The sequence below is a fragment of the Homalodisca vitripennis genome, chromosome 1 (assembly GCF_021130785.1).
Source record: "Homalodisca vitripennis isolate AUS2020 chromosome 1, UT_GWSS_2.1, whole genome shotgun sequence".
Classification (NCBI taxonomy): Eukaryota; Metazoa; Arthropoda; class Insecta; order Hemiptera; family Cicadellidae; genus Homalodisca; species Homalodisca vitripennis.
The window spans coordinates 140,979,943-140,998,603 of record NC_060207.1 but is presented as its reverse complement, the minus strand read 5'-3'; the positions used below and the strand labels follow the sequence as shown (position 1 = coordinate 140,998,603).

Genomic DNA, 18,661 nt, shown 5'->3' with positions numbered 1-18,661 from the left:
TTTTTAGCCTATGGAGTGTTAGAATGCGTACTTTTATTTGCTGTACTTACTTTTCTGGTCATTAATAAGACACAGATTCAAACAATTTTGAAATTATGAAACAAACATTTGACATCAGTTTTAGCGGAATCCAAAGAAAATACATAGAAACTGTTACCAAATTAAGAGCCATTACGGCGGCAATGAACTGACGAAAGGAAAAAGATTTTAGTTTGAGAAAACTGCAAGTATGTGTAATGCTCGGGGACTTTTGATCCTGCATTGAAAGAGATAACACATATTGTTCCTTGTTCTTTCGGCGTCTAAAAGCGAGTCTAAAGTCAGTGTCGTGTATTTTTTTGTTTTGTTTTGTTTTTGTACAAAAATATAAAAATATATTTTTGTTAAAAGTGTTCAAATTTTAATTTGAAATTTAAGATTACTTATTTTAATTTTAAATATGAGAAAGCACTTTTAGCCCAATAAAATAATTCACTTTAGCAAGTTTTTGACATAACAAGAAGTTTTATATAAAAATTTGTATATAGGAAAATAGTGGTTAAAATATCAAATCAACACTTTATCTTCAAGTACTGGGGTTACCAGATGATTCCTAATCTTTACTCCATATATCTAACTTAAATCTTCTAAAACAATCGAATTACCTGTACATTGTAACAACGAGAGGACAATGCAAGACCGATCTCTATTATTTATTCCAAAGATTTTAATACGGGAAGAGCAAAGAGGTCACCACATCTGTCTAGGCTTTCAGAAGACCCATGACAAGCTCTCGTAATTTCTTTATCAAAAATTTAAACTTTTAGAATTTCTTCTTCATCCAATCTGTTAGGGAAATCGTCTAGAGTAAATTTCGGAGGTATAAATTGTGACAATTTTGTCACGGTTTCCTACTCCAATGTGACTCAGAGGATCGAATTTGGGATTTTATATTCCTTTTTTTTTATTAAAGACCTATCTGAATTCTGTGCCCTCCACCTTTTTTCTGATAGTAATAATACGTGTCTACTGGCCGTCATAGTTGTTGAGAATAAGCCCTGCAACCGACCATTTTATTCTGCTGTACAGTGACTTAAGTCAACCAAATGGTCCTTCAAGCTCAAAATGACGATAGTAGTTATTTTCAAACGTAAAAGTCACTCTTTGCTTGTTTTTGTAGTAAGGGCCATTGGATCAGGTTAGAGTAAAACATAAATATCCCGGAACAGAGAACTCTTAAGGCTACACAGAGAATTTCGTGGACGGGTGTAAGTTCCTAAACTGATTGGAGTAGATTAGCGCAAGGATCTTTGTTTTCCGAATTTAGTAATTTTGAATCTTGTACCTTTCCGCGTTATATGAGTTTCTCAATTACGAAGTACTAGACTCCTCAAGATCTTTAATGGTCGGGTGACCCTGGGAAATGGGAGGGTCGGTGGTGTTAGAAGTGAGCGGAACCTCAGATTTATTAAGGACCCGACATTCCCTTCGTATTTGTATTAATTTTGCGAGAATCCTTGATAGAAACGTCCTCATGATTAATGAAGAATTGCAATTTACTATACTATATAGTATCTCCAAGTCATGAATATACAGTATGCACATTAATGTAAGTCAGTTTACACTAATCCAGTATAAAGTTACAGTCAGCTCGGCAAAAACTTTAGTTGCGTTCTGTGGCATCCTTTCATACTTCGTAGCATCGATTTATATTTTATTGATATGGTCTATTTTTTTTTTTGTGCAGTTTCAGGGTTATTTGATTTTCCTGGGACAATATCAATTTCTCTCTTAGGTTTAACAATTTTACGTATGCCAACAACTGCACAAAACGTGATACCGAAATAAGAATAAAATAATAACAGTAAGGTACATAGTAAATTAACATATCACAGGATTGGAGCCGAGTGCAAGAACGTTAATCTGGACATGAACTTACCCAGTTCCATAGGATACAGCCAGGTGTTGACGTCTAGTATCAGGTCCATTTTGAAGGACTCGCTCTCGCAATGGAGGCGACTCACTGTAACAAGAAACGAGTTGTTAAAATTATTTAAAATAGATTACTTGTTTTATAACACATGTTCACAGAAACCGTCACGTATGTTGCTACGGCGCTGGGAGCAATGGTGATGGCAATTACTGTAAAGGCCAAAAATTGGGATTCGTCAAAGAGGTCAGAGAAGTAAATAATGGATTCTTCACTTTTACCTTTAGAACTTTCCAGTTGAGAGCTTTTTCTGTATCAAAGGCACTTCTGTATCAAAGTAACTGTTCAGACCGACAAAAAATTCTCTGTTCGCAGAGTCTGGTATTGATTAACATGTCCCCTACCTGGAACGAGTTAACATGTCTTACTCTCTTATGGAAACGAAATCACGTAGCGTAAGCACATATACTAACAAAAAAGGCATCAATTATAAATATATTAGCGTTGGCATAAAGTAACAAAACTGCATACTTCCTCATAGTAAGTCATTAACTTTTAAAACCATTTCAGAGCTATCACAACTTCAAAATTTAAAGAATACTGTACGGATAGCTAAGAAAACAGTGTGGACAACAACGGTAAATGTACGGGAGAAATTCCTTACTAGTGTACTTACATACTTACTAGTGGAACATAAGAGATTGATCCGGGACAGCAGAAAAGTGAAGACAAGGGGAACGGTTCGAAGAAAGATTAGAAAGAACTGAAAAGTTTCTTCCCGGTATTAGATAACGGCAGAGACATAATCGTCTTGTATAAAGACGTGCTAGTTAAAGTTTAAATTTTTAAAAGTTTAAATTTACATTTAAAAACAAAATGGAGTCTCAACCGGCCAAAATGGTCTAAGCCTAAAGATCAGTATTCATTTATTAACGAATTCGTCCTACTCTGTCCCACACTACCTACGTGCATCGTGAGTTTTTTCTCTGTTGAGTACGGGTTTATCATTTGTCCTTTCTGGCGACAGAGTGCTGGGTTTACGTGTGTTTAAGTTTTTGAGTCCATTTTAACTTTAACTCGGATTGGGCATCATGAATTAAATTATTTATTTTGTACATATTTAAACTTGTTTCATAATTTAACAACTGAATAAGAAATATTATCGTCATTGCAACATTTAATGATACCAAAAGTCAGTAACCAAGTTATGAAAAATAATGTATAAATCAGATGCAATATTACTAACGACTTAATCGAGGAATTTGTTCAAAATATTCTTCTTTGAACAAGACGACGTGACATATGTTCCAAACTCATTTTAGGATTATATAATCTTTAACTGGATAGAGGTTTAGAAAAGTCTTGTTAGATTACCGTTTTCATCTTTACCATTACAATATTAGGTTATTTTATGCATTTCTATTCGAATATACTCAAAAGAGGATTCCAATGATTTTAGCCAGTTTCGATTTAAGGAACAACATAAACGTTTACAAAGACCAAGAATAGAAAAATAAATTTTGTGCGCAGTTAGCTGGAATTTCTAGTAAATTCGCTACGGTATCAATATTATTAATTAATTCACAGCACTCGCTCAGTAAAACTAGTATTGACAATATTTATTGCTGGTCGTTTACACATAAATTACAAGCATTGTTAATTAATACTACTCCAATTAACAGTCATTACGAGCATATCCAGCCCACATACTCGTATCCACATACATACTTCAAGGCGAATATGAATTAAAGATGACAGCAATAAATTGAATGTAAGAATGATATGTGGCGCTGTCACGTAACATCGACCGTTTCATGGTGAGTATTATTAATTATTACAATATTATCCCATATAAACCATGGAGCCTTAGAATCCAACGTTTAGACTGTTCCGATTCTTTTACTAGGCCAGATCCTACACTTTTATGATGTAAAGATAATTTGAATGTCTTTGGAGGCTCTATGTTATTCAATGTTACCATTTTGTTACTGCGGACGGAGAGTACAAACGTCATGTGAAACAGAATAACAAGGTCTAAACAATACTATAAATCGGATTACCACGTTTCTAAATGACTATCCTAGTTATCAAAATCTCAGGACACGATGTACATGACGTCAATACCAAGATACTGTATCGCGGAAATCTAACGGTAGTTTTCCTACCATAGAATGGGGGAATGGAACATGAGATTAAGCGAGAGTGTAGAGCTCTGAATGAACACTGGACCATTCTGAAGTCACGTGCACGTACGCGCATGCAGTACGCACGTGTTAACAGCTGGAACGTTTGCTGTCGCAAGTTCATCCACATGACGACATTCTATGACGTTTCTTCTTCGTGACGTCACCAGATTATATTTCCAGACCGAATTTGTATTTCTTTGGATACACTTTGCAAATACTGGGAGCTTCAATTGCATTTAATAACAGAGCGAATGTGCACCAATACGGTAACCATCATTTATATATTTTGTAATGCAAGGTAAAGGGAAATAAGAAAAGACTAGCTAAAGAAATTCGAGATCGCTTCTACAATAAAGTTGTCTTAGAGATTTTAATACGTGATTTATTTTAAGATTTTCAACATTGTTCTCCCAAAACAGAACAAAACCAAACCGGCCTATCCTACAACTATCCTTCAGCGCATATCTTGTCAATCTCCTTACAATAATAATTTCTTTATTGCATATTTTCCACAATTTTACATTGTATCGCATTCAAAAAATTATATTTTTTAAAGATTACCCAAATCCACACATACACACAATCAAACTTACATTGCATATATTCATTGCAAGTTACACTGCCGATTCAGCAACTTTCATTATCCCAGCGGCTCATCATGTACTCATCAAATCAATAACATTGCTTTAGACAACAAAAGGCGTTTGAGACGAGCTTTAAACTAAATTTTACTGTTGGAATATATTATACTTTCAGGGAACCTCTTGATTAGTCTGACACGTAACTTCATTCGGCAGATTTTATTTCATTTAATATATTTCCATCGGTATAACCATTATGCTCTTGAGAAATAATGTAAAATACAATATTTTAATAAAAATTACTGTTGTTTAAGTTATAATAGAGTAAAGTTTAGTTTTAAGAATAACCTGAGAAGTTTGACAGTCACAATTATGCAGTAATTAAGATTAATATTCAATATACGTATAACAAGTAATATATAAACTTAATGCAAGGAATAAGAATGTATATTTTCGTAACAAGCGAAAAATGCCAAGTAATAATATAAATTAACAAATAATAAATAATCTTCAAGCAATTATTAAGATTACAAATATAAGTAATAATCTTCATGCAATAAATAAGAGTATAAATAGATATAACAAGAAAAAAATAAATTATAAATAACAAACAATAAATAGCTATCAAAGCCAACTTAAAAATAGGCACGTAATAACTATAATCTTCAACACCAACAATAATAATACAACATATGGAAATCAAAATGAATAGCTGGCTGGCAACCTGACAGTGCTGGTCAGAATTCTGACAGGATACCTGTATGTAGTAGCTATTAAGCTTCAAGGAATGGAAGGTAGAATTAAACAGATGTAGTGATATTCAGACTGTCGTAGTTTCATAATGGTGAATATCCTTGTCGTGAACCAAATTACATCTTGATTGGCATTTTAAAAACACAGAGGTAGGGCGTGGTCAGCCCTCTGAAATATTTTCTGTACGACTTTAGAAATAACAGATTCTTACGCCAACTTGCAAACATGCCCATTTTGCTTTTGGAACAACTACTCAAAAGTCTCACTCCAGTGTGAGTGTATTAGGCTATAGTAGGACATTTTAAGACGTTTTGGCAACAGAACTAGGTGACACAGAGGATAATGCCGGAGGTAACTGTAGCACAGCTATTATTAATAAGATAATTCCAAGTTAGTCCACGTTAATTAGGTTGATGAAGGCATCACGGAATATCCCAAAATTGTTGTAGAGTCTGTTACTTCTAGTATCAAATCATCCACAAATACAGCAAGCCATAGTAGCCTATATCATCATGCGGTCGAAGGAAGAAATGAACGGAATTAGATTTCGAAAATTTTGTTTTAGATTCACTTTAGCGAAATATTTTAAATTCAGTTCTAATGGTGATCTCCCACAAAGAATTACCACATTACACTCGTCGATTACCATTATAAAACCATCCTTCAGCACTAAAACAAGTCCATATTACGCTGTTCGTTCATACCTCATTAGTTGAAATTACAGATTTTATTTTTATCGCAAATAAAACTGGATTTTATTTGTAAGCCAATGTTTTCCATGATCATAGCTATGATTTTCATAATGTAAAAGTTACATTATTCCAGATTTTTGTTTCTAATTATGAAACAAACCTATTTTTATAATTAGTTCTACCCTGATAATTTATTTGTTTCGTCACTTAAAAGTATTTCAATTCCGTGTTTCTACGTTTATAATAGGGAATACTAAAATAAATATGAGGATAATCGTCGTCGTCGTCGTTAGTAACATGTTTGCACGTCTCATGTAATAAAAAAGAAAGTCATATCTGCAAGTGGCAGTTATAATAGTGTTTCTTATCAACTTGGAATGTTAAGTAGAATAGACATCTACCACAGCTAACATCGCGTAGGTGGAGGCCCTGCTACACGTCATTATTGGCTGGTTTCATTTTCTCTCGCATATTTATATAGATTCTTCACTCACCTTTCAACCAAGTAGCGTACTATGAACGAAAAATGTAATCGATTTCAATATTTTAAAATAGATCGTCTCTCTTATTAAATTACAAATCATCCGAACGCGTAACCTCTTGGGACCTCGTTAAAATTCTACACCACCGAGCGCAAAATATCCTACACTTGCTGTGGAGGATTTGCTGCTCTTGTTAACCGAACTGAATGACAGTCTAACAAATATAATGCGACAGCCAACAAGTCAGAGACGCTAGTTATCTAGTTAAAAAACCAGTAAAGGTACACAGATAAGTTCGATTTACAGCCCTCGTTATTAATTACCCAACTTACAGATGACTAATGAAAACAATTTGTACATATTAAAGTGAATGGTTAATCAGTTATGAATTTTTCAATGAAAACCAGCAGTCGTTGATCGAAGCGAGATAAAACTTATCATTAACACGCAAAATTTTTTAGGGACCCCACTCATAGTACCGCTCAAAATTTGACAGGAAAAAACAAAAAAAAAATCAAAAATCGAATCTGAAAAGCCAATTATCCTCAAAGAAGGTCACTCTGGTGCATCAAAACGCACAAGTGGCTACAAATAAGGGAGACGAACTGTCACTCTATGTGTGAAGAACTCAATCCCGACCTGCTGATTGTAACCGAACACGGTTTCAACAACAGCAACATTGACAGTTTCAAAAATTCAAAATTACCAATTGGCAAACTCTTTCTGCCGCAACTCCTCCAAAGGAGGAGGTGTAGCAATTGCAATTTTTTTGAGAAACAACTTTTCCTTTACCCCTCGCACGTTTGGCACATCCGTAGACAAACATTTTGAAGTTTACAGGGGTAAAGATAAGAACAAGTCAATCACAATTTGATGTGATTGGCTTGTACTGATCTCCCAACGGAAAACGATGAATCTTTTTTTTCCAAATTTCGAACAAATTTTGTCTGACGTGACGAAGAAAAAGCGCAATTTCATTGTCATGGGGGACTTTTAACATCGACATTTTAGATGATAACAGTCCAATGACTAGAAAACTCGCTGACTTGTTGGGGTCGTTTGGCCTTAACTGGTCGATCACCTCTCCCACGAGAGTTACGACCACTTCGGCGACTGCGATTGACAATGTCGTCACAAATTTGTCAGACACCGAGGCTTTAGTGGTCAACACAGCCATTTCAGATCACTATGGCCAACAGGTCACAATCAATGGTCATGAACCAGCAAGGGATCCAGTCAACAAAAAAAACAATCAGAAACACAAGGCCCGCAAATATTAAGCTCTTAAATTTTTTTCTCGCTCAAGAAAAATTGGAGCTTTCTAAATTTTGGAGATCCCCTTGAAAACACAATTCAGTAGTTTTGAATCGACCTTTAAACTACCACTTAAACGTGAGCTGTCCCCTGATAAAAATTCAACAAAAAACGAAGCAACAAAAGTGCACATGGATCACCAAAGGTATTCTAATTTCGAGAGAAAGATTATTGTTTTCTCTCAGAAATTAATAAGCACTCATTAGATGAAGAGTTCAAAATCTTTTTTCAAAATTACAAAAAGAATGTACAGAAAGGTTATCAGAGCTGCAAAAGCTTATGATGTAAACAAAGCATTGCTCACGTCCAAAAATGTCTCAAAAACCGCATGGGGCCATAATAAACAATAAATTCCTCACTGATCGACAAGAAAAATCGATCTCCAAATTGAAAAATAAACATATTAGTGACCCAATGAGGATCGCTAAGGAGTTCAACAAAATTTTTTGCCTCGGTTGGGACTGACCAAGGACTTAGTCCGCATCAGAACCAAAAATCCCCATCATTGATTACCAAGTCCAGCAGCCTCAATGGCTCTGACCCCGGTCACAGAGGAGGAGATCGCCAGAGTGATAAGAGAACTCTCTTCGAAAAAATCGAATGATTCAAAACTATGTCTCAACGTGGCTTCTAAAACTGTGCTCCAAGCATCTGTTGAGGCCACTCGAGCATCTGATTAATCTCTCTTTTCACTCGGGAACGTTTCCACCCTCTCTCTCAAAATTGCGAAAGTTACCCCAATTTTTTAAGAAGGGCGACCCCCTTTTCAACTCAAAATTATCGCCCAATTTCAATGCTGCCGGTCTTCAGCAAAATTTTTGAAAAAGTTTTTTTTTCACTCGATGTGTGAATTTTTTTGAAAAACACAACCTACTATCAGCAAACCAATTCGGGTTCCGAAGTGGGAAAGTCAACAACTGACGCAATCGTTCGTCTGGTCGACATGATAGTAGAAGGAATGGAAAGATCGAGGAGACACGTTGAGTGTATTTCTCGACCTATTCGAAAGCATTTGACTGTTGTTGACCACCATTCCCTCATTCTCAAATTGGAACATTACGGGGTGCGAGGAGTGCCACTCAAGTGGCTCGAATCGTACCTTAGTGATAGAAAACAATTTGTTGGAATTTTCAGACGTTCGATCTGAAGGGAGAGGGCTTTATTATGGAGTTCCCCAGGGCTCCATCCTGAGTCCTCTACTCTTTTTGATCTACGTCAATGATGTTGGTTTCATCGGTAAGCCGCGGACAACTCGTCCAGTATGCCGATGACACGACTCTATGCTTTCAAAGCGAATTCAAAAACAGAACTCGAAGAGATTACAATTCATTGAAACTCAAACAATGCGATCCAGCATTTCAATGATCTCAACCTGAGAAAACAAAACCCAAACGAAATCAACATTTCATTCAATTTTGCCTGAGACAAACGAACTCAGGATCTAGTCCCACTGTCATGTTGAATGAGACTGAGATCGAAGAAGTCTACTCAACAAAATTCCTTGGAATACACCTCGATCAAGGGTTGACATGGGATTTTCATGTAGACAGCGTTTGTTCCAAGGTATCCTCAGGCATTTATGTTTTGAGGAGGACTGTCCGAGTATTGCCCGACTCAGGTGCTGATGACGGCGTACTATGGACTAAATCTACCCACACCTTTCCTATGGATTGGTTTTGTGGGGGGGGGGTTGCTCAAAAACAAATATGTTTCCAGAATCTTCATACTGCAAAAAAGAGCAGTCAGAATCATTGCCCAAACTGCAAAGGAGAGAGAGTCGTGTAAGCCAGCATTCAAAAATCTGAAACTGTTGACCACTACCCTGCCTCTATTAGAGACATGCCTTTTCTTCATGTCAAAATGCGAAACCATAAGAGGTAGTAACATACACTCTTACGCAACAAGGGGCAGGGAGAACTACCGAACTGGGAGACACAGAACGGCAGTTCATGAACGTTTACCGTCACAGGCGGGAGTTCAATTCGTCAACAAAATTGCCAAATTCAATCAAAAATGCCCCAATGCTCAAAGCATTTAAAACCCGTCTGAAAACTGCGTTGATTGCAAAAGCATTCTACAGCACAGACGAGTTCATGGCACACCATTGGGAGACCACCGAATTGGAAGACTGATTTAGGTGAAAGAGTGGGACAATTCGGAATGATTGGGAATGAATAAATGTTGACAACGTATGTCCTAAAAGGGATTGAGATGTAAGAATGAGTGGAAAATTTTTAGTTTAAACAAATATAATGACGATTGCCATACCAGTGTTATATTGTCTAACGCAATAAAACATTTATTTATTTATTTACGTATTTTCCAACTATTTTGTGCGCAGCGCGCACGCACGCACGCGCGCACGCACACGCACACACACGCACACGCACACACACACACACACACACACACACACACACACACACACACACACACACACACACACACACACACACACACACACACACACCTTTATTGTCATGTTGAAAACTAGCACAGCTACTGATATTCATATTCAAATTGCTTTACTTTTCCATACTTTCTTACTTAATCTACAGACTAACTTAAAATCAAAATTTAATATATCACGTTAATTATTACATAAACTATATTGACAACTAATATAGCTATAACTACAATTACTATGAAAATAATTTTGTTACATTAGTTGTACAAAATATTACATTTTATTGCTACGTAGTAAGACGATCTGTGCTCATAGGATTTAATTCTTTAATAATTTAAAAGCAGAATCCTAAAAAAATATTAATTTTGAATTTAGCGAGGCTTTGTTATTTTTGATGAAATTTAATATTAATTTCAGTTTTTTACGTATGCATTATAGACAAACTTTCAAAGTTTCGAAAATGCCAAGCTTACCTCAAAATAATTTTTTATTACAGTCTTTCTTTTTAAGTTTGTTCGTTTTGTTATTTTAATCACATTGTATTCAGTGATTGTATTCTGGTGACGTTTTACTTGAAAGCGGCAAGTCCCACGAAAATAAAATAAAAATTTTAATATTGGACGGTTTTGATTTATAATCAATGAAATTTTAATTGGTAGTTTAAAATGTAAATGTTCATTTACAAATCAGTAACATTAATTATACTCTTCCAAATGAAAGTGGGAGGACATATATTATTGTTTAGTAATTACAACTGTAAAATAGGATTTTTGTCTAAATAATATTATACACAAATAGTAATATATAATTAAAAGTTTAGCCTGTACAAGAAAGAACTTTAACATGGAATAACAAATAAACATAAATAAATTGCAACAAGAAATCAACCACAAAAGTAGGTTTACTTAACTATTTATTATACTAACGAAAAAGAATATATAAAAAGATAATGGAGACGAATACCTTTACCAGCTTCATATTGACGATGGATGAGATTTATAGTGTAATAAAAGTGGCAATAATTAAACAAAGTCAGGAAATGTAAAAGAAGCGATCCAAAGAAATAAACTCAAGGCCCACACAAATATTTTGTAATCTAAAACTATCTATATAGAAAAGTTAAAAGGTTTTAACTCATAAAACAGAGTGGAGGTGGCCATTTAGTCCAACACGATGACGTCACTTGACCCATATAAAGGACTTGACAATCGCAAGTTCTTCAATGCGATGTTTGCTTTTCAATCCAAAGGTTGACTCATCCTGAAGATGGCTATTGTAATTTGGATAAACAACGTTTATGGTACAATACACCTAACCTGTATTGCTTTTGTTGTAATTAGTGTCAACTTGAGAAACAAAGGTAGTATTTGAGAAATAATAAAGTTATTATTTTACGACAGATTTGCCTTTTAAGATATTCTACGACTATTTACACAATCTTAATTATTTGCATGTTATATTATATGAATAATTTACTACTGAGTGCTTTGAAATGTTCGTTTATACACGAATCGTGTTAACACAACATAAAATAACAGCGAAACTAATAATCTTTAGCATTATCACTGATATCGATTTTACTAAATATGTTTGGTTAAGTTTAAAACTCAATGTACTACGATACAAATATAAATAAATCAGCTTAAGAGGCAAATGAGACAATAAAAATATTGCTGAGGGCCAGAAATGCATCGTTTAGCCCTCCAAAGCTTTGTAATGCGCGGCAGGAGGAGCTATCTAATCATTTAGAAATTTTAGCGCGAAACACAAAACTAAGAAAATATGCTTTTGAATTTTGTTTTAAACTGATGTCAAAATGCACTTTTTTCGAAACTTATTCTATGGTGTCTTTCATCACACATATCTAATGAAATTGTATAACGTAATTTTGTGCACTTATTTTGAGTTGTTTTCGAAGCTTGTGTTGATACATAAAAATATAATAAAAGAAAAGATACACAAGATATAGTATAATATATTATAAATTTACATATTAATATATAAAATGTAATATATTTATATTATATTTAATATAATAACAAAACAAAACATGAAAATGTTACGTTATTACTTTGACTTTGACCAACATTTTTCATAATGAACACGTTTAAGGAAAACGTCATGATGGAAAACAACCAAGAACCAACAACAACCAAGTTAATAAATGTTGTACTTATACATGAATGGATTAAAAGGTTAGGCGTATAATCATGGATAAATTTATAAAATATTTGAATAATTCAAACATGGTTATATAATTTGTAATCAATCTGCAACTTAATCCACTTTAGAGGCAGTAACCAGGCTCCAATGCTCACAAATGTTCTTAAATACAAAATATATTCAGGCGTTTTCTTTAATTAAGTCGTATAAGAATATACAATATTATGCTAGTAAATTAAATTTCCTTTTAATATATATTTATTGTATATAATTAGGGAGGCATTCAAAAATATTCATGTTCATATATAAATTAGTTTACTTTAAAGAAGTTCAACAGTATTCTAAACAATGCTCAATGAAGAAGATAGTCTGCAATAAGCACTAAAAGCTGTTACACACGAAAGAATCTATAATGTTTATGTGCAAGTGAAGTGACTCTTAGTTTGTCAAGTCACGCTATTCTTATAGCTAAATGAGTCATTGACAGCTCGAGTGTACGTCACCCCTTACAATGGAAGCCAAAGTTTCCATTACCCCAAGTGTATGTAAATATTGTTCTATAAATTTGCTTAGGGCTTATAACTATATTGTTTTAAAATAGAAAGAAAATTCCATAACATAGCAATAAAACTGTTACATCCTTAAATCCACCAAGTTCAACAAAGATGCTCGTTCCTCTATGAGAATAACATATTTTTTACATAGTGAATCACTTCCATTTTTGTACTTTAACGTTTTGTATGAAAAAACACGCAATATATTTATAAGTAATACCAATTTATTCCTACTAGAGCTTCGTGCAACAGCATATTCTGTTCTCTTTAATCATAGCTCTAACACGATCCATATTGTCCTGAGTACCGACAGAACGCGTTCTACCTGAACGTTCCTCGTCCTGAAGCGAACTACGACCTCACAGGAACCCTGATTACGACCGCCAGGTACACTGATGAACATATTCTGTTCTCTTTAATCATAGCTCTAACACGATCCATATTGTCCTGAGTAACGACAGACTGCGGTCTACCTCAATGTTCCTCGACCTGATGAGAATTACGACCTCTCAGGAACCCTGATTACGACCGCCAGGTAGACTGATGAACATATTCTGTTCTCTTTAATCATAGCTCTAACAGGATCCATATTGTCCTGAGTAACGACAGAATGCGGTCTACCTGAATGTTCCTCGACCTGAAGCGAACTACGACCTCTCAGGAACCCAGATTACGACCGCCAGGTACACTGATGAACATATTACAAGGTTTTCATTATGACTCTCGAAGAATAAAATAAGGTCGTTAATATTACTGCACAATGCATAAATTGTCCGATCTAAACTCCTTTTAAGGTAAGTCTCATACATTTACATTACCAGGGTAAACATAATTTGTGTAAGTGTTATCAAAAGCAACAACATCCTGATATTTCTTGGTATCCACATATAGAAATATTATTGTTTATGTAACACACTCTGTACACAGTGCTATCTTGATTTAAGAAAAACAGAGTAATCTCTTAAACAGGAATTGTTTATTTAAAGAATACGTGAACAAAGAAATGAGGTTTTGTAGCCTCCATACAAGTATAAGGTCCATTCTGAATCGACGCAACTTTAAAGACCTACCTATTGTTCTATTGTAAGACAGATCCTCGCTCGGACAAAATGTTTGGACGGAAATCTGAGTCGACAATACAAAATCAATATTTTTTTATATGTATTTTCCTCCGCCTTATTGTACAATCAAACCATACAGTTTTCTTATTTATTCCACTGCACAACAATACTGAGAACGCGAACATTTAATGCACCTAAACGATGCCGTAGCTTATCGGCAATGAAACGTATATTGTATTCTACCAGTTAGAGGCGTTGCTCGTAAAAAAACCACACATGTAGAGAATTAGCATCAAAATATCTTTCCAACCTTTTCGCTCTATCTTGGCCCATATAACAATAGATATCACTGTTACAATTAAACATTAAACTTAAGACAGCAACACGAATACTAAGACTATATGAGTCATATGTGTACCACGTTTTATCAATCGCCTAAAGCCACCTGCTATATAATAATACGCGACCACGTAACCTAGGAATCTTCTTGGTCACTCCAAGGACATGCCCCTGTTTTGGCTCCGCTCACACAGCCCAATGTTGGGTCACCCACCACTAGTCTCAATGTGATCAGCTTTAATCGTTTCCATCCAAAATCAGTCTGCATATTAGTTTACGATTTTCGGATAATCATCCGCTATCTTGAATTTCTCAGGAATAGACACGCTCATCGACAAACTAACGAAATCAGTGTAATCACTTTAAAGCTTTAACGCATTAAATACTTTTAATCACATTTGGGTTTTATGTTCGGCTTTTCACTGGTTCACCTGTCCAAATTATGAGCGACGTTGGCTAAGGTTTTCATAAATGTGATTGGTCACTCCAGACAACACAATCCGTACAAAACAAAAAGGTCCGGTCCTGAGAGGTTTAAGTTGTACAATGTTCTAAATATTTAAAAACAAAAAATGTTTACCTTAAATTATAATAACGATTTGTGGACAAAGAGCGTTTCAATGACGCTCAACGTTCTAAAGCATAACTCAATCATTTTAAAAGTAGGATTATTACTAATATATTTTAATGTTTATGCTAAATCGTAAGTAAGTAAGTAATGACAAGTAGATATAATAAAATAATGATACAATGTGTAGGCTATTAGTGCAAAGAACACATTATTTATAAATAGATGCAATGATCATTCTAAGTTATGGACTCTTTCTCCACTCTTATTGCTGACTGGATTACAATAACTGATATAATCCCCATTAGTTGCAAACTACGTAAATATTTACAATACGAGCATGATAACAATTACCAATGGCCAACGCCCATGGCTACAGATTTATGGATGTGATAAGTGTGTGAGAAGTACTGTCCACTTCCCGCTGAATAGGATCAAGGGTTTTAACGATTTACAATAACTAATTAATACCTCTAAGTTCAACAACAACATAGTTTAACGTGGATTCCGAATCAGAAATTCTGATCTTAACAATACTCAGGTTAATCCCACCTCTACAATATCTATATATGGTCTGAAAACCATGACAGATAACCATACATTAGGTTCTACATCAACCCAAGAGTCAATAATTACAACGGCACGGTCTAGAGAAAAACATATTCTAAGAACATGTTTAAGAACTGACATTTTTTTTTATTAACTACGACTTCAGTAAATTAGAATTTTAAAATAAAATAAAATTGAGCGGTTTAAATTGCATGTATCCAAGAAGATTACATGGTTTTAAATATAAAAAATAGCTCTTCAGCTATATTTTATATTCACACTGCAATAAATGCATATCCTTATTCGTATCAGTTAATTATTTTTTATTATAATATAAGGACTTAAATTTCATACTTTAACAATAGATTAGACCCGCCCTAAAATTTCCTGTTGCTATAAATGAATATGAATATGTAACGAAAGGTTCTGTTAGAATGTAAATCTGTACTTTTAAATCTTTTCCGTAAAACAAATTCACTTTCACAACAAGAGTGACAGTGAATATTAAAAAGTCTTACACCATCCTCCTATATTTCCGCAACCCTACTTGATTTCTACCATATTTATATTGCAGAATATTGTTATACAATAGACAGCTTTTGTCTTATATATTTATACTTACTGAAATATATAAAATACACTTTTTCTGAAAGTGAAAATTATCCTTTTAAAATAAAATTGTATGGGCATAAGGAAATAGTCAATGCATATCGTTATCTTTCTTATTACCTATCGTTAACTTTCTTATTATACTTATCTTTTACTCCATTGGCGTATCTTTATAATTTAATCACCAACCCTTTTCGATTCTTTACTTGCAATTAAATTATTACATTTTAGATTTGTTCACTTGAATTCCACTGTAATATTAAAATACAATATATAATAAGGAAGTGTTAGAACAACCCACTTCAGACACAAATTCAACTCAACATTTGGTATGGATACTAATCTTGCAATATTTGCAATATCGTTTCTGAAGATATTGCTTATCAATACTGTACAGTTTAATTGAAAACCATATGTGAAACTAAACCTTACTATATCTATTTAATTTTAAAACGTATCAGGCATTGAGTGTATTCTCGAAACTATGATTTTAAACAGTTTATACCTAAAACCCTAGTTTTAGACACGGCCCAACTAATGAAAATAGAACGTGCTGATAGACTGAATGCTGAAGAAAATACGAGAAACAATGAATGGCATTTTAAGTGTGTTTGTCAATAAGAAATATATTCGTGATGATTTGAAAACTAAGCTTTCAGTAACTATAAAATGCACTTTCGTAACAGAAAAATCAAAATGTTACTAATCGTTCATGTGAACATAATTTGTAATGTCTAATGTAGATCAGTTTTTAACCTTCAAGAAAACCTTCACCATGACTAAAATAAATATTAATTTTATGCTAATTTAATTATAATGTATTCATGTAATTCACAATGATGAAAAACAATCCTAAGAACAACAAAAACCATTATATAAATAAGTGGCTGTGCAATGAAAGTTAATATCCATTAAATTGGCTCATTGTTCTTATGGTTAATTACAGCTCTCTTATCATTTCAAAGTACAAGTAAAATTTCTTCATCTCCAATCGGTAGTAACCGTTATGATATGTTGCTTATCTAAAGCCTAAAAGTATATAGGTCTTGTACGGATAAAGAATTACATATAATTTACTACTATATAATTTAAAGCTGGCTATAATATTACTATTTTAAACAAAACCTGTGAAGATAATTCAGAAGTACAAGACATTTTACGACTGTTAAACGAGTTTGGCCGTTATCCAAGTTACAATAACGTTTATTTGTATCTTTGTACCAGGCTGTTATATCCATTGCATAGAATAATATATTAATTTGGGAAAATTTAACCAATACAAACCTATTCAGTCAATTTTTGAACACTTATTTGAAAGGTCGCTCTGATCGAATAAGTTGAAATCATAGAAATATTCAATAAAGGAAAACAATTTCATCAGAGAAGATGCATTGGAACTGTCGAATAGCTGTCTACTTGTTGGTCATGTGTGTCATAGTCACTATATACACAGCGAAACTGAAATGTTCCGACATGGTGTAAACCGGAACATTGAGATGAACTTAATGTCTTGATAGAAGTCACCCAGGCCAGGAAAATATATGTTTATTCAGTTGCAGTGGAAATGGTAATACAGTAAATAATTAATACCCTTCAGCCACGTTTTATGTGGATCTCATTAAACGATACACCAAATACTGCTTGGAACACCTTCAATTCCACGTGGGGTTACCAAACCATTTATGACACTTTTACTGACTCGAAGTAAGGTATCTTAAAGGGCTGTTGGCTTGGGCAGTTCGCGAGCCAGCTGTACCATCCAACTATCTTCAGTTTTATCCACATTAAAATAGTGTTAAATTTGAAATATTTTTTCGATTTTATTTTTAATCATAAAATCATGTAAGGTGTCTCATTTCAAAGATATGACTAATACACACCCAAGCGCAGTTTTAATTGTTTCAATGTTTTATTGGCTACTCAGAAAAGAAATCTGAAACGATTTTGGTCTTCATCAGTAAAACCATACAAGAAAAACTAATAAATATTTGAATGCGTATTTATCATGTCTTTAAAATAAGACAAAATATAAGAACGTAACAATATTTTAGAAGTTTATCATTGTTTTTATTGAGGAATACCCTAATACTATTAGGGTAGTATTAGCTTCCACGTAGACGATTATAAATAAACCCAGATTGCGACTAGGTATAGCATATTATAGATTGCGACTAGGTATAGCATATTATAGATTGCGACTAGGTATAGCATACTATATTAACAGACACACAGAACAAACTGTCCACAGTGAGGAACGTCGAAAGCGTGAAATGTAGGGAACGCGGGCCCCTCGGCTATTTCTGTTCCAGAATGCATTCGCTTCTTATCTGACGATTAGTATTCATGAACAGTCGCTGCAACTCTATGCAGGCACAGACAAGTGTATACAAGGCGTTCTGCAAGATGCATCAATACCCACGTTCTCGTTTATTTGTACCAAGGCTATTCAGTAGCAATAATATGGCCGAACGTGGTTTTATGCTTGGAAAGAAAT

General features: G+C 34.1%; 1 protein-coding gene across 5 annotated transcripts in view; it reads right to left on the bottom strand.

Moving 5' to 3' along the window:
- Positions 1 to 18,661, bottom strand: part of LOC124372424 (DNA-directed RNA polymerases I, II, and III subunit RPABC3) — a 218,726-nt gene that overhangs the window by 126,808 nt on the left and 73,257 nt on the right. For all 5 annotated transcript variants that reach the window (XM_046830832.1, XM_046830848.1, XM_046830836.1 and 2 more), the window contains exon 2: positions 1,919 to 2,002. In XM_046830832.1, the coding sequence (XP_046686788.1) occupies positions 1,919 to 2,002 (84 nt within the window). The remainder of the gene's footprint in view (positions 1 to 1,918; positions 2,003 to 18,661) is intronic.